Raw genomic sequence first — 27,813 nt, 5'->3', positions numbered from 1 at the left:
ATCGAATACAAACAATGCCTACTCATGAATACAGATGGTTTATTGATATACTAATAACAAAAAGACAATTTAGCATTATACGAATGGTTATGTGGTAAGCTAACTAAAGCAAAGGATATGACTACTGTTGTCTATCACATTTCTAAAAATAAGATACCTTGCTGTTTCTGAATCAAGATTGTCCAGTCCATCCCACCAGATGGTTCCAAAACTTTTGGTGGGGAAAATATACTAAATTCTACTTTTAAAGGTTTTAAAGTTTTTACTGGGAGACTACAAGGTGAGAAAATAGCAAAGGAAAAGAGACTTTAAAATGTCACATACTCTGTTCTATGATTAATAAAAAACACAGGAATAAAAAAATACAAAGAGGCCAGTTGTTTTTTTAGATTTTAAGCAACTTGAGGGCAGGGGCTTTGTTTAGTTTCAGCTTTGTACTTGCACCTAGCACAATGTTATACAAAACAGAAGGATAAAATACAACCTTCTCTGTTTAACATTTAAAGCCCATCACAATCAGGCTCCAGACTGTTATTTCCATGTTGCTTACACCTTGCATCACCCCCTCCCAGGCTATATGATCAGCCAAACTGTACTATTTGCCATTCCTCACTTGTGACATTCCATCATCTACTCTATGCCTCTGCTACAAGCTGTTCCCCATATCTGGAATGCTGTCTTTCCTCACTTACACATTTTTGAATACCTAGTTCTCTTTGCGGTCCTTCAAGAGGGCTTCCCTGATAGTTGTCAGCACCACCCCAATATTTTTTATGTATCCTGTACTTACTTATCTGCGAACATACTACAGCTCTCCAGTAGAACTCAAAATTCCTTAAGGGCAGAGGCTGTCTCATTTTTATTTTTGTATAACCTGAAGGCAAGGAACAGAACTTTTAAAAAAAATATTCCACCCAGTGCCCTGCACAGGGAACACTCAGTAAGTATTTGCTGATTGATTTAAACAGGCTAAAACTTTGACTATTACGAAACTATTACTTATCAAGGTAATCTTATCAGGTGGAGAGATGGTACAGCATAGCCACTGAAACCTGTTCTCACCAACCAGATCCTTGCTGCAGGTAAATATTTTATCCTTATCTTTGGCTCACTAAATGACATGATCAGATCCAGAATAACACAATTATATGTTTCTCAAGTCAGTTTCTAACATCTATTTAAAATAAAAACAAATTCTTACTTTACCTATAAGCAAATACTAAATTGCTAATTATAAAATCTTAAATGAAAAAGAATTAAAATGAAATTAAATTAAAAGAAAAAGAAAATAACATAATTGCTATAAATCCAAAAGAAGTGTTTCTATGACACTACATTGCTCCTAATAAATCAAACTGATGCATACTGAAAGCCAATGAAAACTAAGAAACTTGTGGTTTTTTACTAGCTGGACCCTTTTTTTTTTTTTTAAGGAAGTAGGTGATATAAAAAAATGGCACCAAACTGAAAACATACAAAGGAGCACTTCGTATGTTGCACGTCAGCATTTCTAATGCAATAGTAACTAAAAGGATTATAGGTAGATCTGTCTCTAAACTTTCGAATTAGGAGGTTTAGGTAAAAACTTACACAGAACCCATGTAAAAAAAGAAAGAATAAGAAACCATAGCTTACTAAAAGAAATGCTATGTGTTGCTATGGATTTTAATACGTTTAACTCAGCATAAGCATAACTGTAAAGCTAGCCTGTCATTTAAAAATCTGCTAAAAATGTCTATTTGATATGGAAAATACTAAATCACATTAAGGCACCGATTTGAAACACAGGAGCTGATAAGATAAAAATAGAAAATGAGATAGTATAGTATTAATATCAAAAGGTAGTGTTAAATATTCCAATAGCATAAATACAGACTAATACTGAACTCCCTACTAAGCTGAAAACATACTCTAAAGGCATTTATTGTTCAATTACTGAGGATGGTATACTTAACATCTAATACTTAATGTTAATTCCTCACAAAGTCTGTTTAACTATACTTCTGTTATTAACAATACCACCTTCAAAAGGTTCTAAGTGCTTCCAAGGATTTTCTTCTGGCAATTTTCCTTATTTCTCCCCAAGTTTTATGTCTCCTTTCCCCCCTCTCCCCAATGAAAGTGAGAAGCACAGTGGAATATTTTGCTAATATTCAGAGGTGGATTCACAGACGGAAAAAATGAGAATTTGCATGCTTTTAAGAAGCAAAGATATGTTTTAAAACTTTTCTAAATTTAAAAGGCATTAAGTCCCAACTTTGCTTTCTATTTTCTATAAATCATTTTAATGAATGTTAATACACTTAATTCCCAATATTTAACTAATTATCTAGGTATCAGTTTATAGTAAATATAAATAGCTGAAAATGTGAACTGATTTTTTTAAGGTTTTTCCACACTACTGACCTTTCAGTAAAGTTACATTAACTGAAATGATGACATATTGACTTATGGTCCCTGTCTTCTTACATTTCAGAGCCCTTGTTACATCACATGCAAATGGTTACAGAGATTGTGGTGCCTACAGTCTGCACACTATGCATACTTATAAGTGCAGTTCTACTGATGTTCCTTCTTCGGAGGCAAAGCTAAGAAAAGATTACTGATAAAAGGTTACTAACAAAATAGCTTCATTCCATATAAAGTTTAGTGTCTTCATCTTCATTTGGTTTCAAAGGCCTGCAGAGTTTCCTTTTTGGTTACTGTGATGATAAAGAAATTATTTTTACATACACATAACTGACACTACTTCCAACATACAGTGTCATAAAAGCAATTTGGATTTTAGTCAACTTGCATCTATTTCTTTAAAATGCTGCAAATACTATTATTCAAACTATAGAAAAACCTAAAATTCATGTTAAAGAGATATACCTTGAGGTAACAAATGATTACACAATCTCAGCCAATTCCATTCACTAAAGTACTTCAACTATTTTTGAATGCTTATATTTCAGGTGAAGCTTACGTTTTCTCTCCAGTTAGAAATTGTTTCTTAAAAACATACAATGGTAACAAAAGGAAAAAAAATGGCTAATTTTTTTCTTTTAGAACATCATATCCAAACCACAAACCACATCATCTTGGACAAAGAGAGCCATCTTAGGGAAGACCAAAAATGTCAAGCCTTTTAGTTCCCATGTGAAGCTGAGTGTTATTAACTATCTAAAAAAATAATTCTTAAAGACTTAAAGTTTTACACAGATTATTTTGGTTCATTTTCTTTCAGATCAAAATCTTTTTAGAAGGGATACTTTGCATCTGGGACCTACACTAAATACTTAACTACTTATATGAATCTTACCTCATTGAAGTGGGTATTCTAGCCAGAAATGACTTACTTTTGCAAAATAGATGAGTGAACTGTTTATCTTCAGCAGAACTTTGATAAATTTCTAAATACTTTTTCAATTTTTTTATCACTAATTTATATTCTGACATCATATAAATGTTCTTCTATCATGTTTCAGCCCTCTGCAAAGCTTAAACTGTGAAGTCAAAATGCTTAATGTTTTGTGTCTGAGGGAACTATAAAACCAATTTGTCAAGGTTAACTGCAATAAATGAAAAGGCAATCAAAGCTCTGTGTGCTTGGAAATAGGTTTGCCTTTGGACAAGTTACTTCTGGGACTCTGGATGACCTATAACGTTCCTTCCAGCTCTAAATGACAGAATCATGAGTATCAAGTATTAGAAGGTTATATTAAACACAATAATTACATATTGCATTAAATCAGCACTACATTTTGTGAAGAACCACCTAGGAGGATTCTTGCTCGCAAACTTCAAAACGTGAAGAAAAAAGACAACATAAATAAATACCTCTTGCAAGATGATATCAACATACTTTAAGTGAAATGCACTTTGCTGCAGGCAACCATGTTAGTGAAATACATTTTTTCTTCAAGAATACTGTTGAATGTTGACTCAGACAGATCTGCAACAAAAATGAAATTTCAGTGACTAGAGAAGCACTTAAAAGAATGGTAAGTTCTGCCCACTTTCATAATTAAGAGAAAAACTGCTTTCATTTCATTGTAACACTCAAAGTTTGAATGACAATGTATATACTACTTTAAGAAAAAACATCTAAAAACCTAAATTTACAAAGTAGTTAGATTAGGTGATTACTTGAATGAAAAAAAAAGATGCCTTCTTGATACATCTGAAATATAATACAATTTACTTAAATAACGGTAGAGCAAAGGGGTAAAAAAGTTCATTTTAATTTATTCACCCAATATCATAATCTTTATGCCACATTTAAGAAGGTGTTCTTTCCAATTTTAAAATTCACAAAGAAAGTATGATGTACTAAAAATTCAAATTCTTAGGCTTACATATTTTCTATTATTACTATTACCTTTTCCTTAAGACAGATAACAAACAGTTCAATTAGCATTTAGATAGAATCTAGCCAGGAACCTTTGATTTTCTATATTATTAAGCATTTACTGCTAATCATCAGTGCAAGGCACTACAATACAAAACCAAGCCATAGTAATAATGATGATAATAACTAGCTTTTCAAAAGCTCTTTAACTGTCTGCAAAGCACTTTACAAAACTTCTTATTTGACCCTCCCAACAAGCCAGGGGGTACACAGCCTAGAAGAGTCACCTCCCTTCCCTACAGTAAACCAGTTCAACTCTACACTGAGCCCATTTGTATCCTTATCCTATCACTGATAATGCCTTACACCAAGCCCAAACTGTGAATTACTTCCATCATACTCTGATTTTCTTATTTACGTGCTGCTAAATGGAAATGGAGAAAAATCACGAAACAACATTGACTGGGTCCATATTTATAAAACAATCTGAATTGGGCCTTCACCACATCAAAGTACTCCTCTTTACAATTCCCTAATATCCCACTTACCACAGCACCTTTTCCAAATTGTTTCATCCTTCCTCAAACCCTCCCTCTCAGCACCCGCTAAGAGCCTTGCTTCACTCTTCACTGAAAAAGCTGAGGCCAATTGACAAGAGCACCCTCCTCTCTCCACCTCTTCAGATGCCTCCTGCTACTATTTCTTTCACTCTTGACTCACATGAGGAGGTGTCCGTTCTCTGAGCTAAAGCATGCATTAAGATGGATTCTGGCCGCTTTATGGCCTAAATGCAGGCTCAATCCCATTCCATCTTGTTTTCTCCAGGAGATTGTACCCTCTCTATCATCCCCACTGTAATCTTCAATCTCTCCTTCTTGGCTGCTTCCCTGTTATGCTACAAAAATGGCCATGTCTTTCCCCAAACACACATACACAAAAATCCTTTTCTTGATCTACCACCATCCCCAGTATTTTCCTCTACTTCTCCTGTTTTGTGGCTAACCTCCTCAAGAAAATCATCTACCCTCTCTGTCTCCAGTTCCTCTCTTCTAAAGCCTCTGCAACCTGGTTTCTCATCACATTCTTTAGCTGAAATTTCTTTCTCCAGTGTTACCAAAGACCTTGTAATTGCCAAATATAATTAATGGCCTTTTCTTGACTCTTTGTCCAAGGCCACCTTCTTTTTGCCTTTTCTGTGTTACCTTATTTGGTAATCTGATCATGGATTCAGTTTTTCTTTGTGTCACAAGTTGCTGGACAAGAAATTCTACTCAAAAGCTCAGTCTCAGGCTAGAAGCAATGGGTGGACATTATAGAAAGCAGATTTCAGCTTCATATCAATAAAAATTTATCATGTAGAATTTCTCCAAAGTGGAGCAAGTTATCTCATGAAATAAAGTTTTCAATCAATGGAAGTCTTCAACTAGAGACTAGTTGACTGTCCGGGCAGGGATGTTATAGATATTTATGCTTCACACATGGTCTGAACTAGGTAACCTGTAGGTAGCTATAGCTAGTCAATACAGCGCTGGACACAGAGTTGGAAAAACTCAAGTTTAAATCTGGCCTCAAATACTTAGTAGCTGTGTGAACCTGGGAAAGTCCTTTAACCAATATGCCTCAGTTTACTCATCGTAAAATCTAACTCTTAGGGTTGCTGTGAGAATAAAATGTAATAATATTTATAAAATGCTTTGCAAAACAAAGTGTTATAAAAAGACTCCCTGCAGCTATTGTTATTATGACCTCCAAAGTACCTTTAAACTTTAAGATTCTATGACGTTAAAATAAAAGACACTTCACCCCAGATCCACAGAAATCATTTGTCTGGGAACCTGAAATCTCATCTTTTAGTATCACTATCAAGTTGCTAAAGCTTAAAACTGCCCCAATATTTTTCAGATACCCTGTATTTTTCTAAGACAACCTTTACCCTACCTTTAAGACGGAATGTTTAGAAACACATAATTAAAACAATTTTTAGTGGGCTATTTACCTTTACTGGCTACAGTACAGACTAGGCATTTTAAGATCAGGCCTAAGAGCCACTAAAATCATCTTTATGAGTACAGATTATTTTTCACTCTGTCTCAATAGTTTAATTAGTATAGTTCTAAACCATTCATTACCTTCTTTGCTAAAATTCAGATGGCTTATTGACGGGGTGTCACTCAGTTGCCAAAGTGTTTTAACTTCCTTCTGTCCACTATTTATTTCCACTCTCCATTTTTTTGGAGTCTCACTAATAAAAGAAAAAATGGAGAGAAAATGAAAACCAGGTTTTCATAAAGGAATTATTTCAGGATTAAAAATGCTTACCTCTGATAGAAATTTTTTATGACAATTGGTCTGATTGGCAGCTGAAACGTATGCTTCTCATTAAGAGGGTTTCTCTTATAATACAAAATGCAAGACCTATAAAAATAAAAGTGAAAAGATTAAGGTCCGTTTTAAAATAAATTTCTTAAAGTCTAAGTTTTTTAAAATGGCAAATGAATTATAAAAGTTTAAAAGTGGGAAACCTACTATAATTTGAAAAAAAGAGATAAACTGTTGAACACAGAATCATGTTTAATACATGAACCAAAGGGAGAAAAACTAATTATGCCTAGCTAGCTTTAAAATAAAAAGACGGAAGTTAAGAAATGAAGATGTTAGCAAAGAGATTTAATTAGAGAAACTTCAAAGGACTTATATGATCTGATGCAGACTGAAGTAAGCAGAATCAAGACAGCAATTTACACTATGACTACAATAATATAAAAGAAAATAACTATCAAAGACTTAAGAATTGGGATTAACCAAGTGACCAATCACAATCACAGAAGAATAACAACGAATCATGTTTCCCACCTCTGGGGGAAAAGGCAATGGACTAGAGATACAGAATGTGACATTTTCAAATACGGTCAATATGTGGAAATGTTTTGAGTAACTATCTGTTACAAGGAAGGGCTTTTTTGAGGGGTGGGGAAAGAGTTAAGGATTGAGTAGGGGAGTAATGATACTAAAAAAAAAGAAAAGAAAAGAGAGATAATCTAATCACTGAAAAATAAATAGAAAGCAAAATGAAGTTCAGCAGGGACAACAATAAGCAGGAAAGAACTACCACGTGAAACTTGAAATATAAAAACAATTTACATAGTAGTCTCTTCTGTTCATTGTATAGGGATATGTTTGTTGATATTTGTCAAATTCATAATAATAAAAAGAAACATTTTAATAAATGAAGATGTTGAGAGAAAGAATATATATGTGGGGGGTAAAGGGAAGGATTGGGAGTAGGGAATTAAATAAGAGCTCATATAGGTACACGTATATACACTATAAGAACTAACGTCTAAAAGAGATTTAAGGCTTGCAAAGTGCTTTCCCTTTTCAACACCCCTGTGAGACATGGAACAGAAATATTACCACCATTCTGCAGATGAGGATGAAGGAGGTTAAGTGACTTACCCAAAGTTATAGAACTACTTAATGTGAGATCTAGGATTTGAATCCAGGTTTCCTGACTCTTAAGTCCAATGTTCTTATAAAACATTTTATTTCCTATCTAATTTTGCAAGTATAGGAATCTTTGAAGTATTTTCTTTTTCTTATTTGCAACTGGGAAAACAATCTGCTTTCACTGAAACAATGAAGCGTAGATCAAAAGGTTCTACCACCCCCAGTTTAAGGTATTATTCCAGCTATATGGAAGCAGAACATGCTCCTACAAGAAAAATTCTGCATAATCTTTAGTCAAAATGAACACCACAGTCCATGTTATAATGTGACAGTAACAGACTCAGTAATAACAGTTGATTGGTCACATCACCACACAGATACACCACAGTAATCAGTCTACCAAAAGTTATGCTAACAGCTGTCAAAGCCATTCTAATTCTATCACCATGGGCAGATACAGCCTGAAGGGTATTAAAACACAACAATTTGAATTATTTCTGAAGACAACTGAAGCATTTAATCATAATCACTTAATCACAGTGACAAAAAATTATCAGAAAATAATGACTACTTACTGTGCTAAAGTGAACAGGATTTCATGTGGAAGTTTAAGGTACACCATGCAACTGATGACGACTTCCAGGATGTGGTGGAGTTTCCTAACACGACGAACTTGTTCTAGTGTGTCTAAGGATGTGGAAATAAAGTAATCCTGAAAGGAAAAAAAGCAAGAGAAAAAAAATGGAGTCTTTGTAAAGGAGCTAAATGATGCAGGCCTAAGTCTGGAAGACTGAGGGGAGAATATAAGGAAGACAGAGATATAGAACATTTGAATTCAAGCACTATTCTTAAACCACACATTTTAAACAGTCTAAGTAAATCATTACACATATTCTAAGCAAAGAGGGAAAATGGCTTCTCAATTAAGCACCAAGAAATAACATATTTACCCAAATATAGGCCATCCCCTAAAACAGACCCATTTGCCTAAACTGAAATCTCTATGAAAGAGAAAAAAAAAACCAATCACTGAAAAATAAAATATTATAGTCTGCTTTTATCCACTACTTCAAGGGGGAAAGTGTTATATTCAGATCAGCACAATACCTTACAATTATAAAACCTGCTGCTCTGAGCAGGTCAGAAAGTAGTTTATGGGTACTGTCACATCACCAAGAGGGGACAGAGAGTGAGTTATATTTCCAAATGGATGTCCTATAAGCATCTTAGATTCAACATAACCAAGAGAGAACTCATTATCTTTCTTCCAAAACCCTTCCATGAACTTCTCTATTTCTGCCAAGGGAACCATCACAGTCCTCTAGTCACTTAGGTTCATAACGTCAAAATCATTCTTAATCCTAATTCTCACTTTCACCCCACACATTTAATTAGTTGCCAAATCTTGTTGATTCTATCTTCTCTCAACTCACAAGACCACTATCCAAATTCATCATCTCTCACTTGGAGTATTACAATAGCCTACAAATTGGTATCCCTAATTCCTGTCTTGCCCTCTCCCAATTTTTCTTCTACACTACTGCCAATGGGACATTCCTAAAGCATAGGATGAGCAAGTCATGTCCCTTTTCAAAAAACTCTAGTGACTTCCTGCTGTTTGGCACTTTTTAAAAATATCTGTTTGGCATTTAAAACCTTTTACAATTCAGCCTACCTCTCCAAACTTATTACACATTACTAATTTCTTTCCATGTTCTCTGTAGTACAACCAACTGGACTATTTTTGTCCCTCACATATATTATTTCACCTTATCTCCAAGCCTGTGCAGAAGTGTTTCCCCATATGTCTAGATTAATCTCATCATCTACATCTCTTAGAATTCCCCACACTTCCTAAAAAGTGTGGCTTAAGAAAGAACTCCTACACGAGGCCTTTCCAGTACCCCTCAGGTACTAGTGCCTCCTCTTCAACATTTCTTTGTAGTTACTTATATTATATACATGTTATCTTCCCCCATAGAGGGTGTGCTTCTTGAAAGCAGGCAGTTTCTTTTTTATCTTTGAACCATCAGAGCCTGGCACAAAAAAGGTTTTCAATTAATGCCAATCAACTGATTGTCCAAAGTACTATTACAGTATTTAATATCTTTGTGAAGTTGATAATGGTTAGTTTTTTTTTCTTTATAGAAATTAAACCAAAAGTACAGAGAATTGGCTAGTTTGTGGTAAAGCCCTTTTACCCTTGTTTTCATTCCATGTTTTCTGATTAGGACTCTTTCAGAACACACACATTAAACAAAACTAATAACATGAAATTAATCCCTCCAAGATTTCACATGTGCTTCTATTTTGCACAATAGATATGGTCCTCAAATTGTACATATAACTTTGACAAAAGTTTAATGCGTGTGTGAAACTTATTTAAATGAATTACACTGTCAAGCATTTTACAAAATACTTTGATTTACAATGTAAACACATCTTAATTTAGTTTTTCTATAAGTATAGATTATCATACACAGTAAACTTTCATTTATCTAAAATATGGCCTGAAAATCTTTTCTGCACTGAACTTTCATGAGACAAATCATGTTAAATAACTCAAATCCAAGATGTTTATAAAAACTGCCAAATTACATCATAGCATAGAATAATTTTCATCTCTTACACTTTCTACAGCTACCATACTGTATAATCAGATGAATACTCATAATAATGACCTAAGGCAATGCAAGATTCTAAAGAGCAAAACTTAAATCACAAACACGTTAAATTCTATTATAATTTTAAGTGTATTTGGCCACATTCTAATTCTCTGAAAACTGGTAATTCATATATGATGAAAATGTAGTACTAGCGGGATGAGATGCTCCCTGAAGCCCCTTGCAACTCTGATAATCTGTGAATCTATGGATTTTGTAACTTGATCCCAAACATTCTGAATAAGTAGGATTTTCTATACTGAATTTAAGACTAATACAAAATTATAAAAAGTGAAAAGCAAACTGGAGAAAGACAAAATAAACTCACCAAATGGTTTAATGATGCAAGCTCCTGGCCTATTGAAAAAAATTAAATATATCTATGTAAGTGGAAAGCATATCCACAACAATAAAATCATAGCTCCTTTAAGTATTAAAGTAAGCCTCTACATAATCTATTTGTAGATGTCACAATTTTAATGCTCTTCTACAAATTTCACAGTATTTATCATACTATCTTAGTGAATTTTTTTAAAAATAAAGATGCTTAAATCAAAAAGGCAGAAAAATGCAGAATTTTATACTAAATTAAGCTACAATTATACAATGCTATTGTTTATTCTTGAAATTATCGTTTCTGTTTAAAACAATTTCTCAAAAGTTTTCAAGTGTTGGGTGTACTCAATCAACTCAAAATATCTTACAAGACAATGAATAACAGATGTGGAAAGAAAAAAATTAAGTATCTGGAGGATTGGCAATTAAAGACAGTAATGTGGAAATTAAGAGAAAGAGAACAAATAGCAGACTTACCTATAAAAAAGTTAATGTAATCTCTCTTTATTTTGTCCAAACCAACCTCCAAAAGCATTCGAATTGGAGTGGTACCAGTGAGTGGAACTATATCCATGGCTCCATGGTAAGACTGCTGAATGTGTTTACTAAGTAAACCGCTACTCCCTCTGTGGAGCTAGAAATAAGACATCTCTTTTAGAATATTCATAAGATATGTTAACATCATTTGTGTGAATATAAATTCAGTTAAGCAGAAAGCTACCAACATGGATCTAAATAAGGTTTTGCCTTACATCTTAAAGCACTCTGCTTATGGTCTTTATATCCTCCCCCACAACAGGATCATATCTATTTACACACTGGAAGTCCCATCATTTAAAAATCACACATCTTAAATATGTAAAATATATACATACCCATGGCTGTACATCTCCACGTCTTAAACACTGTAAGATCAATGTAAAACACTTCACCAAATCTTGGTATGAGGTGACACCTTGAAAACACAAGTTTTTCCAATATTTATTTTCGTAGTATTTTTGCAGTTGTTATATAAGAAACCTTTTTCTAATCATGTCAGGTAAAAGAATATTCACTTTGTCAATGAAAAAGAAACACTAAATTAAGTTAAAAATTAAGAACTAAAAGATCTAATAAGCTGATAATAAAGCAATGGAACCAAATGTCTATACTCTACTATAAAATAGAATACTAAAATGACTATAATTCTGGAAAGGTGGTACTCTTAAAAAGAGCCCTGCATTTAGAGTTGGAGAACCTGGGTTAGAATCCTACTCCTCTGCCACTTATTAGTAAACCTTTGTTGACCTTGGTCAAGTCACTGGATTGGTATGGCTCTGTTTTCTCCTCTACAGAATAAAGTAAATTAGATCAAATGGTTGCTAAATAGTCTTTCCAACTCTATAACAGAATAGATAACTTACTCATTCTCATTCTGCACCACAGCTGCTCAGCGAAATCCAGATCACCTCGTACTGTGAAAAGACACTTAATGGAATCATCAACTGCAGCAGTATCACATTTCAATACCTGAAAAAGAAATTTCAGAGAATGCTTTATTTACCAAAAATGTAATGATTTCTACACCACCAGAAACAAATTTTAAAATACTGTTTCTTCTACATTTGCGCCATTCACTTATTAAGTTTAGCCAATTTTAAAATAGGGTACACAGACAGACATACACATTGTACTATTGTCGTTTCATCATGTCTGACTCCTCATGACCCCACAGACCTCTGTCCATGAGGTTTTCTTGGCAAAGATACTGGAGTGGTTTGTTGTTTCCTTCTCTAGTGGCAAACAAAGGTTAGAATGACTTGCCCAAAATCACACAGCTAGGAAGTTTCTGAGGCTGGATTTGAACCAATTCTAAGCCCAGTGCTTATCTACTGTGCTACCCAGCTGCCACAATTACTGTACTAGAAGCACTTTTTTTTTTTAAACATACTTTGATTCACATAAGAATATTCAAGTCATTATATAAAAAAGTAACATTAGATGCTGAAAATAGTTCAAAACCTTTATTTCCAAATCACATGTCCAAATTTTCTTTCGTATACAAATTACGTATTTATTTATAAAGTACATTTGCCATTCGTGCGGATTAAAAATAGTGGTTAGGCAACACATCTAGCCTAAATAGTATCGATACCCTTGTGCATTTCTCTGGCACCTTAACATAACCATTTATCTTTATAAATATATAATTTATATCGTATTATACATATAATTATGTTATATTTATAAAGATACTATATATTTTAGAAACTTATCATGTAAATTTATCAGTTGCCTTCTGGAGGGAGAAACAGTAACAGAAAATGTCTTTAGGAGTAAAATAACCAGCTAGTCTGATTCCTGGGGAGAACTCCAAAAACGGGGTCAGGGAATAGGGGAAGAAAGACCAACAGGTAACTTTCATTGGCCTTTCCATGGAATACCAGGGCTACTCCTTTTAAGTTTAACCTTCTTAAAACTTTATAAGTTACCTGTTCTGTTATTTCAAACTCCCACTTTCTGGTATTTAATGGTATAAAAACAGACACAGACACACAAAATATACTAACCATCACTACAGACTAACAAGGGATTAGCTGCTATGATGGGTCCATTTGAGATGGCATAAAGTAAAAAACCGTTCATACTATGGAATGAAGAATTATCTGTGGAGATTCTTAACAAAAAGTCCACATACCTTGACTTTTTTTGCTGCGTTATCAAATCCATCCAGCTTACTCTTTAAATCTAAAAATTGAAAAATGGCATTAATGATTTTCTGTCCTGTTCCTTCCTTACTTTCATCTTACCCCACCCAGATTAAAACAGTATACTGAAGTTGCTGCAATTGTAGTCTAGAGCTAGAAGGGACATTAGAGACCATCTGATCCAAATCTCCTTAATTTTACAGATGAGGAAGCTGAGGCCTAGAGAAGTAAAGCATTAGCCTAAAGATCTAAGTGGTAGTAAAAAGCAAAGCTATGATTTAAACCTAGTCTTCTGACCAGAGTCAGTGTTTTCCCCAATATATCTTTTATCTGCTTTGTAACATATACTCTCTAAGTATAATACAGCATTATCACTATGTAATCAAATCTAAGTATTAGGAACTTCTGAAACTACCTCTCTTTTTACCTTTGCCATATAACGCTGCAAAATAGAAGCTCTCTCTTCCTTAGCCATGACAAACTTTAGACATATTAGGGTACTATCACAAAGTCCTGCTCAGACAAACTAAAATTATTTAAGTTGAGTATGTATGAGCCAGAAACAAATACCATTGAGAAATTCCTGAACAAGGTCAACAGATGATTTAGCCTCCGTAGGCTCAGGCCATTCAGTAACACCAGTCGTCAATCCATCAGCCAAAGCCTATTAGCAGAAAATACATTGTTTATTCAATCAATGAATATTAATAACATGCCCAACCAAATGGAGGATTCAAAAAGAAAATAAGACTTATGCTTAACATAAGACTGCACTCTGTGATATAGTTGAGAAGACCAATACACACAATTAGAAAACAATGTACCTAAAAACTATTACATGATTATACATAATATCTCACATGTATCATATCAAATTCCAGTTATCAGTCAGCACATTGTTCTCTAGTGTTTCATTTATGTTACTTAAAATAGCTCACATTTCTTCCACAAAGTCCTATTCTTATGGTTCTTCATGGCATGGAGCAGATTCTGTGTTCCTGAAGATTATTTCAGTGGGAACTCAGTTCTAGTAGGCTCTATCATTCTGTAAAAACCTTTGTGTATAATAATCCCAGCAACAGAGTGTGTCCAGCATAGCTTAAGTACAGAAAGGCTCATCACCGGTACAGCTGGCCATTTAGTGATGAAACAAACAAAAAAGCTGTCTTTGGTCTTAGTGGCCCCCTTCTACAGTGACGACAGAGTGGTGGTAAAAGAGGTGAGAAAGTGTTAACAATTGTGGTTTTTAGATAGTCTATCAGTTTTAACTTGGTTGTTAATACTCTAAATGTGAAATTCATGTCCAATGACCAACAAGTAGACATACTACTGGAGGGACTGAGTTATATCAACCCTGATGTTCTCCCTAAAAATAAAATCAGAAGACAGGAGTTGCAGCTAGCTGAAAGAATAACTTAGTCTCTTCTTGCTAAAGCAAATAACAGACATTTTAAAATTTTTACTTTATTTTTAGATTTCCATTTTCTCCCTTCCACCTCTCTTCCCACTGAGAAAGGGAAAAACAAAACAAAACCCGTTACAAACATGGTTAGTTAAAGAAAAACAAATGTGTGTACTGGCTGTGTTAAGAAAAAAAAAGTTTCAATCTTTACTTTGAGTCCATCTCTTAATAAGGAACTGGGTAGTACGTTTCAACTTGAATCTTCTGAAACTGTGGTTGATTACTGTATTGATCAGATTTCCCAAAGTTTTCAAAGTTGTTTGTCTTTACGATACTGCTATTATACAAATTATTCTGGTGCTGCTCACCTCACTCTGCATGAGTTCATACAAAACTTTCCATGTTTCCATTCCCTTTATCATTTCTTATAGCATAATCACATTCCATAACACGCATATATACCTTGCTCAGCCTTTTCCCAAATCACGGGCACTGCCACTGACCCCTATGTTTTCATTTCTTTGCCACCACAAAAAGAACTGCTACAAGTATTTCTGTACATGTGAGTCTTTTTAGGAATTGGTTTTTTTTTTTTTTGCTACACGTGCAAAGGCGACAAAACATAATTTCACGGGGCATTTGGTCACTGAACACTGCAGTAGTCATGATAAACATTTATTAAAAAATCAAGAGAGGAATTGCATCAATTTAACATTTGATGTAAAGGGTGATGTAGAGAAATTAAGAACTTGCTAAGATAATCTAAATTAAATCAAAATATGCTTTTATGCTTTATGATAACGAGAAATATGTTAAAAGGCATAGGTATGGAATAAGTAATGAGAGGCAGGGACTTGAAGACTACAAAGACACCAAGCCTCTACATCAAGAACAATTTGAGAAAAGATTTGGGAGAAGCTGCATAGGGTGAGCACTGAATAATGTTACACACACACAAGCTGATTATATTTGGGTAAACAAGAAATGATAAGCATTCTTGAAAGATCTGGGTATGGTCAAACCAATTTGTTAGATGTAAACCAATCACCAAAGAAAGGAGACTCAAAGAGCCTTACAATATGCCTTAGGGAACACTTTACTTTCCAGGCAGGAAGAGATAACCAAAGAGAATACTATTTAGAATATATACTCATTTGTAAAACTGTACAGAGCAGAACAGAAGATTTTGAATAATGTTGCCTCAAACAGACAAGAAAATTAGTGAAAGGTAAAACTATTTTAAAGATAGTTGAGTGATATACTCAAACTAACTAAAATTACCCAGAGAATTAAGATGGAAATGCAAGATAGAAGAACAAAAGAAAACTGGAAAAGACCTACAAAGAGTTACAACAAATTTTTTTCTCAAAAGACTGCAGTCACCACACTTGGACTCATACATCACAGAAGCTCACATCTGCATAGCACTTTAATATCTGCAAAGAGTTAAAAAACATCATTTGATTTGGTGCTCACAACAAACCTGGGAGGTAGATGAGGTTGAGTGACTTGCACAGAGTCACGGGGATAATGGGTAATGACTGAGGCATGATTAAAACCTAAGTCTTCATGATCAAATTCAGCATTCTTATTTACTATGTTGTGGAAAGTATATGAGTACTCTCATAGTTTGACAATTTTAACTTTGCACCCCAAATGAAATTGGCTGAGAGAGGGTAAAAGAATTTCACTCTCCCAGAAGCAGTAAAATGAGAAATAAATCTTTGAATGTGTGTTAAATCACCCAGTGATCCTAGTTTGAGAATCTCAACTATAGAAGAAACAGCAATTTTCCTATCAATTAAAGATATTGCAGTAGTGATAATTTCATTGAAATATAAAATGTAGGGGCTACTAGGTGGCACAGTGAATAGAGTTCGGGCTTTGGAATCAGGAGGAGCCGAGTTCAAACCCAGCCTCAGACACTTAATACTTATTAGCTGTGTGACCCTGAGTAAGTCACTTTGCCTCACCAAAAAGCAAAAAATAAAAATAAAAAATAAAACATAAGGAAGTTTGCAATTTTCAGATCGATACTCACAATTAGAAACTTCAGTTCTCTATGCAGATGGTACAAAGGGCTCCTAGGATCTCCAGGTTCCACTTTAATATTCTGAAAATCCCCCATAAGTTTTTATAATTAGTTACATTTCAAAGTCCTAAGCTTCTCCAACAAAAAATAACAAAAACTTAATCCTATAATTCCACCGTAGTGCACGCTTGATGCTGTTAAAGGTAAAAAGGGTAAAACAGTAACTACGCCCAGAACATATTGCTCACCCTGCTCACTCATACCATCCATGGATATTTCCAATATTTCCCAACCTAGATATACTAATATGAACCCCAGCCACTACACCCTCTACCTCAATCTCTTACAAGAATTATGTTATAAACTCTCTCTCTCCCCCACCTACCTACATTACTAGAATAATCCTTTTTACATGCTCTTCTGTACTCTCTCACTGAATTTCAAAGGGCTACTAAGACAGAAGAAATAAAAGACTAATAATATCAGTGCACAATATTTAAAAAGTCAGTCACAAAATTCCAAACTATTTTTAATAGTCTTTCTCCTTTTCTTCCTAAGAGCCTGGCTCACCAAGTCCCAGATTAACATTTCTAAATTCCAGCACCTACTCTCCTCTTTAAAGAAGGGTAGGGGCAGCTGGGTGGCGCAGTGGATAGAGCACCAAGCCTGGATTCAGGAGGACCTCAGTTCAAATCTGGCCTCAGACACATAACACTTACTAGCTGTGTGACCCTGGGCAAGTCACTTAACCCCATTGCCTAGCCAAAAATAAAATAAAATTAAATAAAATAAAGAAGGGTAAAGAGGAAAAAAAGAAAAAGGAAGATCCTTTTTTTCCCCACTTATGACTAATTTCAGGAATTCTATCAATTAGTGGAAGGCTCTCAGTAAATAAAATTTTAGGGTTATGAGAATCAGATCTTATTTTGTTTAAAAAAAAAAAAGATGCTATCTACTAAGTGATGGAAGGACCTCAGCAGCAAGACAAGCATTTCTGAATACTCAAAATAGAAAGAGGTTGTTCCCTATGATAAACAAAGGAATTTTTTTGAGACCTGGATAGTAGAAGGGGGAAAAAAATTCTCACCAATACTGAAGCAGAAGTGAGAGGAGGTGTTTGGAGAAGTTCATCCACAGGACTCCATGAAATATCCAAACCAATAGTAGTATGTGAAAAGGGAATGTTATCATCCAAGGGAGTGGATTTAAACAGCTCATACTGAGCAAAACCCCTAGTTGTTACCTGAAAAGAAAAGCCTGTATTAATCAGATAATTAAGATAAAGCCCACATAAATAAGAGACTGGTAACAGAAGATACTTAATTTCTTCCTTAAGGATACCCAAATCAGACACAATACTGGAAAATATTCTAGAGGAAGATAACAACTTTACAACTACTCTACCTACAAGTAAAGAAATATATTTTAAATTTATTTTTCTCCTAGACTACAAGTCATTATGAAAATTATGAAAATTTACATTATGAAGATAGTGCCAATTAGAAATCTTAATAAAAGCTTCCTCAGAAAGATAGGTCTGTATGTGTACATACACAGCCCCTAGTTTTAAACAAAAACTTTAAAATGACGAACAGTTACAACATTAAAACACATACAGTAGATGACTTATGTCTTTTCAGGTGTGAACTTTTCAAATCTTCAAGATTTACAGAAGTGTTTTTTTCAGGTGTGGGACCTAGCAGAGGAAAAATTACAGATTAAAACCCCAGTTCAGGTTTAGAACACTTAAAAAAAAAATTAATATTTCAAGGTAATGTGGATCCATAGCACTGGATGTAGAGATGTAGGACATTTAGAGTAGGAAGAGAGCTCAGAAAATCATCCAACCTCCTCATTTTACAGAATAGGAAAGTAAGGCACAGAAAGATTAAGTAACTTTCCCTGGTTTAAATGCTGGTAGAAATTGTTAGAGGCAGGATAAGTCAACTTGCATTCAAATTATGGCTCTACTTTTTATAAACTGGGTGAATGTGTCTATCAACCTCTCCAGGCTCTAGTTTCCTAATATGTAAAATGAGGAAGTTGGAAAAGATGACCTATGAAGTCCCTTCTAAAAGTCTAGGATTCTGAAATTTTTTTTTAAGTCAAAATTAGCATTTCCCTTCGACCAGGAATACCACAGTATGAAAAGAATTAAACCCTTAATTTTTCTGTAGTTTAACTGCTATGGACAAGACATTTTTCAATCAGAGATGGTTCATGGTTTGAAATAAATGAAATCTGAATGTATCACCACTAATAATTATTTATCACTGAATGCTTACTGTGAGATTGGCATGACAACTATAGTCAATTTTTTCTCACCTTTCAAAGTTCAAAGAAAAAACTTATTGCTAAACTTTTGAGGCTGTTCATAGCATAGTTAATATATAACCTTAAAAAGTTGCAGTTAATAACGCTTAAAACAGCTCTAGACTTTTTTTCCGTTTGTATACTGTTACCTCTAAAGTGATGTCATTTATTTTTTATAATTACTTCATAACCCTTAAGATCTCACCTTTACATGTGACCACTTGTAAGACAATTCCTGCAATGCCCTTCTTTGTTCTAATAGGTTCAGCACCCAGCCAACAGGTACTTTCAGGATCTGAGCTGTCACATTTTACCCATAAGGGAGGAAGAGGTTTAACTGGCCCTTTAATCTTCAAATGGGTCATATTAGGATTTTGGGTCATGGTATAAAGTCCAATCAGCTGCCTGGAAAACAATTTCAAAGAATTTTAGGTACAGACTGGGGTTCAAGTTGAAAATTATAATTCTGGCAAATTCTAAGTTTCTTATGAATATGTGCTAGATCATAAAGCATGTTATTTTAAAGCTGCAGAAAATAACTTTTTTATGAATAGTTTTTTGTATTCCAGTGCCTAGCACCCAGGGCTGCCAAGAAGATAGCCAATGCTTAATATTTTTCAATTGATTCTTTTCTTTACAACAGCAATAAGAAATTGTGTTAGAGAACAAAAATTTTAGGCAATTTAAAAAAATCATAAAACTATTAAATTCTCCTAAAAGAAAAGAGGGGCAGGAAAGGGTTATTAAAATGTAATCAAGAGTATTTTTCTTTTTTCATGAAGAGGAATACTTCTACCCATATTCAGAAAATTGGTATAAGTCATTACTAGTGGAAAAACAGAAGTACAAACATACTGTCCTAGATATTTTTATATCTGTCACTTCAGAAGTAAAAGAAACGTAGGGTATGCAAATTGCATACACTGTCAGATGTGGTCATTGTCTTAGTTGGCAAATTGTTTTTCTTTGTCATCACAAGATAAGAGTCACTGGGAGAGGTTTAGATGAAAACGACTGGAATTTTAAAAAGGGCATCAGTAAAATTTAAAAACTAAATTAAAAAATTTTAAGCCTCACCAAATTCAGAAGGGTAAAAATTACGAATGAATGAGGTTACCTGTTGTAGTGGAAAGAACACTGAATAAAAATTGGATTTGATTCCTGGCTGTGACACTTTCTTGACAATGAACAACTTAATTAACCACTCTGAGCCAGTCTCCTTACATGCCAGATGGTTATAATACTTGTACTACTTAAGTCATGCATGTTTGTTATGAGAAAAACATTTTGAAAACTACAAAGTTCTCTATCAATGTGAGTTATTCCTGTGTCTTTTTTACTCCTGAAATTATTTTTGGGATCAACACAAGCACAGTTTTTTGTTTTTTGGGTTTTTTTGGTGAGGCAATTGGGATTAAGTGACTTGCCCTGGGTCATAAAGCTAGTGTGTGTCAAGTGTCCGAAGTCACATTTGAACTCAAGGTTCCTCCTGATCCACTGCGCCACCTAGCTGCCCCAACAGGCACATTTTTTAAAGTTCCCTCCTTTAAAAAAGAAACTCACCTGGCTCTCTTTACAGGTAAAGCAAGTGGTCCAGAACTTCCGTTCATGGGGAAATCAGAAATAACTGATTCTTCAGACTGTGATTCTTCTGTACGCTCCATTTCTTTTTCTTTTGAACGCTTTCAGAAATATTTTTAGCAGTATTAGATTAAGGGTCATAATTAAGACAACAGAACTGACTTTATTAAAACTATTAATAATTGAGGAAAACATCGTCATGGATATCCAAAGACAGAAAAAAGGGCCACCACAAAGCAAAGATATCTGATATAAAGACTCAAACCCATAGTCACAAAACAGCTGATTGTCCAGAGAACCCTGCTGACAGGACTATTACCCACTTTCCTAGAATCCACCATCCATTTTTCATAAGGTCACCAGAATAGGAACACTCTTATATAGAGGAACTATATCCTTTCTTACCAGCAGCATCCCTAATAAGAGGCTCCCTTCTTTTCCCAATCATTTCCACTGCTACCACCTGAGACTTAAGGGGACCCCCCTCTTTTAGCTCTAAGACAGCAGTTTTCCCTCTTTATCTGCACACCCTCAGTCAGTCACAACCTACTGTGCTTGTTTCAGTTCTGAGTTCCTCCAAGCTCACAACCTTGAAGAGTTCAAAAGCTCTTCAATCTCAACCCTTTGTAGCCAAACTGCATGACTTCCCAAGAAGCTTGGGTTTTCTTCATAGATCCACCTGTCATCAAGAACATTACTCCTTCCTCAGGTATCAATCTCAAACGGCATGGGAGGATTCTAACATAAAGGAGCTATGTCTATGATGAAATACCACAAGTACCTGACGAGGGAAATGAACATGGTAATAGTAGGAAGAATCTTGGAATAGGAATCTGGAAGTTCTAAACTCAACTATGCACCTATCCAGCTGTGACTCAGGACAAGTCATTTTGCCCTGCTGACCTCTAGCCCACCTGCATAATAAGGGAGGTATGACTACATGGACCTCTAAAGTTCCTTTCATCTCTCACTACAGCACCCTTATTGAAGACTCACGGTTGGTTTTTCTCTTCTACAGGATGGTGTAATGGATAGACTAGGAAGCAGGAAGCCCTGGGGTCAGATACAGCCTCAGGTACTTACTGGCTATAAGTGGGCTAAGCACTTATTCTCACCTGTAAAATTAGAGGATTGGATTGAATGCCCTTCAAGATCTCTTCCAGTTCTATGTCATCAATCCTATGATCCCTAAGGTCAGGTTGAATTACACTTGAGGTAGTAACCAAGCCCTCCAAAAAGCATTCTTCCTCGGGGCAGCTAGGTAGCAAAATGAATACAGCACTGGCCCTGAAGTCAGGAGGACCAGAGTTCAAACCTAGCCTCAGACAAAACACTTAACACTTCCTAGCTGTGTGACCCTGGGCATGTCACTTAATCCCAATTGCCTAAAAATTTAAAAAAAAAGTTCTTCCTGGTCCCAAGTGTCTCCACAAACTCTTTTTACCTTTAGCTGCTAACTAACCTGTCCTTATGTAACCCTGACTGATTCTTGTTCTTCACATTTTTATCCCTCTTCTGGATTCAACCCCATCTTTCAACCATAATTACTTCTTCCTTATCCATTTTCTGACCACCACAAATGAGTATTTCTAAAACTCCCTCACTAACACAATATGACCTAAGTTAATTCCTGTATACAGCATAAAAGACACACATTAAAGATACACACTTACAGTGTGCATGGGAATATATCACAGTAACTATGTTCCTAGCGCTCTGTACCAACTGGAGGATGCTAAGTATTCATAAGGAACAACCAGCTCTGACTATGTAATTGCTATTTCTTTTGCACTCTAAGGAAATTACCTAACATGAACTGCAGTCTAGTCCCAAACCATTTGAAGAATGGTACAGGCGTTACAATGTTAGCTCCCAAGGCCACCCAAACAATAATAATGTTATTTTGCATTTTTTAAGTGCCCATTTCAACAAGAATTTTCAAAGAAAATGTGTATGTGACTGCTTTTCTCCCCCTGCTCCAGAAATACCTCCAAATATATTATTTTGTCCGTATTACACTAAAATAAATTTACTCCAATAAAAAAAGCAGTTTACACTTGATCTCATTTCTTACTAGGCCGCACTACTTTGGAACTTTTCTGAATCTTCCATCAGGCCCCAGGAAGGTCATTATTGGGAAAACTACCATCATCTTCAAAGATCACATCAGCCTTGAAACTCTACCTCATCACCACTCTCAGCTGAAAGGTGGAGCTATGGAGGGAGGGAATTCAGCTCAGAACACCTCCTTTCTCACTTAGTTGAACTACTTTGACAAGTCTTTGACTTTCCCACCCCGCTGCTGCTCCTCCTGCTCCGGGCTCCTTCTTTCCTGTCCCTCTTTTCCAGGTTTGTTTCAGGTGTTGTCTTCCCCCATCGGAGTATAAGATCACTGAGGGCAGGAATCGTCTTTCTTTTGTCATATTTGTGTCCTTAGCACAGTGTCTAGTGCATAGTAAGTGTATAATAAATCCTGATTGATCTAGAACTATGATATGAACTAGGTCAGGGCAAGATCAAGCAACTAAAATAGGAAAAAACAAACTATTCCAGTTGTAAAGCAGTGTATAATGATGATGACTTACATAGATTATCCTTGCTCTCCTCATTGGCCTTAGTTCTCCATAACTAACCTATCCAGCACACCCATGCTGTTACTAGACATATTAATCAATTGCTTTATGGTTCCATTCACCAGCCTGGGCTTTCCCAGTCCAAAACACCCTGACTGGGCTACCACTTCCCTATATGTATTGTCTTTATGAGATTTTAAGTTCCTGAGTTTATTTTCATCCCAGTACTTACAGTGTTTAGCACATCATAAGTGCTTAACAAATTTTTTCACTGATTCATATTTACACACAGCTTTATAATAACAAATATCTTTACACTCTCTATTTACTCAACGAAATAACCTTAAGAGGTAGTTAGTTCAAGTATAATTACCCCTCCATGTCAGAGAGCTTGAGTGATATGCTTAACATACCTTGAAAATGACAGAGCTGAGACTCAAACCTAAAACTCCAAGTTCAGAATGCTACCCACTATATTATTCAGTACAGAAATATCAAAGTGTCCTGGAAATTTATCTTGCTTTAGTAATAGTTAATATGCACAAATAAAAGGAAAACCTTAAGTTAAACATCTATGAATAAGAATATAGAACCACTATTTACTGAAATGAAGATCTGAAATTTGTAGCACATTCGTGAACTGCCAGAGTGATCACATGTGATCATTAAGAATTAAACAAAAACCCAGGCCCACTTACCACTTTCTCCATAATAAATCTCATGCCATATCTACTCCCAAAACCTTCTAAAGGATTTGCCCGATTTTCAGTAATCAATTTCACTTGGACATCAGTCTGTCAAAAATAGGAAATTATACTCACATGAGTAAGTACACATTACTCTAAGGAATTCTAATGTCATACAGCAAAATTCTATTTTCACACATTTTAATCCAAATGCCAGTTCTATGAAAGGAAAGGTAGAAAAGAGCACCTGACTGAGGCTTACAAGTATTTTATGGAAGCTTCGTGATAGAGTAAGAAGAAAGATGAATTAATTAGGAGTCAGAAATCTGGATTCTGGTATTAGCTCTGCCACGAACTACCTATGTGCGATTTTCAAACAAATCATTTCACCTCTCTTAGCTTGCTTCCAAATCTATAAATGAGAGGATAAAACTAGATGGATTAACTCCAATAATATTTATAGATCTAAATGTGCAGGGTCAATGTTTAAAATTAATTTAAAAGTATCTCTTGCTCAGGCTCATCTTTGCGTCTAGGATATTCTTAATTTTCTCCACATCAATCTCAACGCTTTAAAAGCTTTTTAAAGTCTATAACAGCTCTCCCTCTAACTCATTTTGCTATCTTTACCACAAAATTAGTAACCATTCTTTCAGTATTATATACTCTAGGAGTTCATCTCTTACAAGGCTAACAGATAATCTAGCTGATTCACTAACTATATGAATGCATGTGCATACACGTTCATAAGACAGTTCTGAAAGCTCCGTGGAGACCTCAAGATTGCCTATTTTACACATCTTATTTTTTAACCTTCAGCAGCAAAGGACAAAGCTTGACTTATTAACTCCTAATGGATTAAATCCTAATGAATTATACCCCTAATGGGGTGTAAGGAGAGGAGAGGGAAAAAGGATTGGCATGTTTTATCATCTAATCAATGCTTCAAATACATTCTTCTACAAAATTCTTAGAATGAATATTTGCATTTTAAAATATCTTTTGTGGAATGACTGGTTTTTTTCAACCTATAAAAATAAGCATTTCACCCATAAAAACTCTACAGAATTAAATTGTTACATTTTATATTCCAGGTTAGAGTATATTAGATAACGGTCTTCCTAGTTTCCATTAAATTATATATCACCTACTTTTCCTAAGTTGCCTCAATGGATCACGAACTATACAATGTGAAAATGATTTAATTAAAAATGAACATCACTTATACAACTACAGTAAGTAAAAGCATACAAATCCTTGTAGCTGATATACAGTATTTCCCCTTGAGATGTACAAACAATGGGTTATTTGTTAACATGTGTATACAACATTAATTTTAGGTATGAAGATTTGTTTAAAAGTACAACAAATAACTTTATACCTCAAAGAAAAATGGATCTTTCTTTACTTCTTCCATTGCTCTGAAACACAGAAATGTTAAGATAAAGTTTAAGCTGACCGTTAGAATAAAAATAATTCATACTACTCTAAGGATTTAAGGTTTATAAAATGCTTTCCTTACCACTGGTAGACAGCTAGGTGGTGCTGTGGATGGACAACACTGTACAGAGCCAGGAAGACCCAAGTCAAAATCTGGCCTCAGACACTTATAGCTATACAACCCTGGGCAGGTCACTTAACCTCTGTCTACCTTAGTTTCTTCAACTCTAACAAAGTGTAGAGGTAACCCTCTGCCTTGTTCTGATATCATATATTTGTAAACTGCCTAGCAGAATGCACTTAATAAAATGCTTCTTTCCTTTCATCATATATCCCAAAGAGCTCAAAGAAAAAAGAAAAGGACCAATAATACTCATAGCAGCTCTTTTGTAATGGCAAAGAACTGGAAATAAATTGAGTGCCCATTAACTGAATATTGACTGAATAAAATATGGTATCTGAATGTAAAAGAACAGAGTTACTACCATAAGAAGTTATAAGAGGAATAGTTCAGAGAAACCCAGGAAGACTTCTATGAATTACAGTAGAATGAAATGATTAGAATCAGAACAATTTATACAACAATATTTTAAAGAGAAATCATTCTGAAAGACTTAGGAGCTCTAATCAACCCAATTACAACTTGGATATAATTGACCAATTCAGGACTTTTTTTTTTTTGCTTGACTTTGGGTATTTGTTAAAAAGATTCTTTTCCCCAAAGTGTGTGGGGAGTGTGGGGAGGGGGGAAAGTGGATGAGAGAAAAAAAATAAAAACTTGGGGTTTTTTTTGTTTGGTGAAGCACTCAGGGTAAAGTGACTTGCCCAGGGTCACACAGCTAGTAAGCGTCAAGTGTCTGAGGCTGCATTTGAACTCAGGTCCTCCTGATAAATACTTGTTAATAACAAACAATTTTTTAAAGCAGCCAAAACAACAACAGTCTTGTTACTTCAAGCCCAATTTTTTTTCCTATTACTCCACATTATGTATCTAGTTACTTTAAATATTCAAAAGTTAGAAATATTTTTCATCCCTAAGGAAAAGACTAAGCAAAGGAAAACATATAGGGTGCCACTGTCAGGCTTGACTTCAATAAGAGGAGAAAAAAAAAAGAAAAATATTAGATGGGCAAAAACCAAAAAGAAAGAAAGAATGGTATAAATTTGTTTGAGAAAGTAATCTGCAACCCACATTGATCCCAGATGCCATTTTGTGCAAGGCAGAAAAATGTATCAGAGAAAGAGAAATTTTAGTCAAAAGGGAAAAAAGGAACAATCTTGCAGTTCGAAATCTTTTCAATATGTAAATAGCCTGCAGAAAACTCCAAGCCAGTTGATTTGGCAGTCTCAGCCTAACACTACAGACACACTATCAGAACCCCTTATTGAAAATATGCTGCTTCTAAGTACAAGTTCTTTAAATGTTTACTGAATTGTAGTATTGTATCTTACAATGAAAAATATTCTAGTTTTAAAAACCCGAATAAAATTTGTTTTTAAAATCACCAAATAAAAAGACTTGCTACCCCTCCCCCCATTCCCGTCCCCCACCTGGACTCACAGCCCACGGGAAGGCTAATTAAACATAATGGAAAAGAGCAGCTGCGCAGCTGTTCCCTCCTAGGCCGCTTAATCCTGGTAAACTCTCAGGAATGCTGGCTGCCGGAGGCCCCAACCCTTCGCCTACAGAGGGGCCCGCGAAGGGGGACGACTGGGCCCAGGCCTGTTTGGCAGAGACAATAAGGGCGGCATCAGCGACAGCCTTCCTGAGAGAGGCCCGCCCCTGGACACCCCCCCCGCCCCCACTTCCGACCTTGCCACAAACTCCAGGTCGAGGCTTCAGACTGGGGAGACAAAAGGCGCAAGAAAAATAACTGCCCTGAGGGAGGGGGAGGGGCAACCAGGACTGTGGCCTGAGGCCCGAGGCCTGGCCAGGCCGAGCCGTCTTCATCGCCTCACCCGAGGCGGAAAGCCGGACGGAGCGAAAGGCACAGAAAAGCAACACGGGTTGGGGAAACAACTCACTTAATGAGAAGGTCGTACAGGGCCGTGGCCGCTTGGTTCACGGTGGGCAACATCGCGTCTCCAGCGGCTCGGACCTCCCTGGCCACGTCTGCGCTCAAGTATGCACACAGCGTCTGACTTCACGTCAGAGGTCGTGACCCGCTCCGCCCCCCTCCGGACTACATTTTGCCCTGAAGGGAATCGATGCGTCTTCTCCGCTAATTTTTTAAAATAATTTTCATGACATACAATGCGTTTTCTCATTTAAATAACATCTCCTTCTCGCCTAAAAAAATAAATGCTAATTACTTCGTGG

The 27,813-nt window shown here is 35.4% G+C and overlaps 2 protein-coding genes across 4 annotated transcripts in view; one reads left to right on the top strand and one right to left on the bottom strand.

The window, feature by feature from the left end:
* Positions 1-2,597, top strand: part of LCTL (lactase like) — a 32,910-nt gene extending 30,313 nt beyond the window's left edge. Inside the window, 3 exon segments of the mRNA XM_020982918.2 lie at positions 1,021-1,058; positions 1,060-1,082; positions 2,477-2,597. Coding sequence (XP_020838577.1) covers positions 1,021-1,058; positions 1,060-1,082; positions 2,477-2,592 — 177 coding nt within the window. The 3' untranslated portion in view covers positions 2,593-2,597.
* Positions 23-27,649, bottom strand: ZWILCH (zwilch kinetochore protein). 3 transcript variants are annotated; one of them, XM_020982871.2, is made up of 19 exons: positions 27,519-27,649; positions 25,435-25,474; positions 24,066-24,161; positions 20,777-20,895; positions 19,419-19,618; positions 18,517-18,596; positions 17,988-18,143; positions 16,910-16,981; positions 14,037-14,130; positions 13,457-13,506; positions 12,183-12,288; positions 11,655-11,734; positions 11,257-11,413; positions 10,772-10,800; positions 8,356-8,492; positions 6,653-6,748; positions 6,463-6,575; positions 3,823-3,937; positions 23-2,702 (listed from the first exon to the last, which is right to left on the bottom strand). In XM_020982871.2, the coding sequence occupies exons 1-18, from the start codon at positions 27,569-27,571 to the stop codon at positions 3,849-3,851; spliced, it is 1,767 nt and encodes a 588-aa protein (XP_020838530.1). In that variant the 5' UTR covers positions 27,572-27,649; the 3' UTR covers positions 23-2,702; positions 3,823-3,848. The 3 variants fall into 3 exon arrangements, with proteins under 3 accessions (XP_020838530.1, XP_020838540.1, XP_020838550.1); XM_020982881.2 differs by having other exon boundaries at positions 3,848-3,937; XM_020982891.2 differs by lacking the exon at positions 25,435-25,474 and having other exon boundaries at positions 27,519-27,620.
* Positions 27,650-27,813: the final 164 nt, after the last annotated feature.

This window comes from Phascolarctos cinereus, unplaced genomic scaffold (genome assembly GCF_003287225.1).
Source record: "Phascolarctos cinereus isolate Bilbo 61053 unplaced genomic scaffold, phaCin_HiC Scaffold_3;HRSCAF=262, whole genome shotgun sequence".
In the NCBI taxonomy this organism is placed as follows: domain Eukaryota; kingdom Metazoa; phylum Chordata; class Mammalia; order Diprotodontia; family Phascolarctidae; genus Phascolarctos; species Phascolarctos cinereus.
This window is presented reverse-complemented; position numbering and strand designations above follow the sequence as displayed.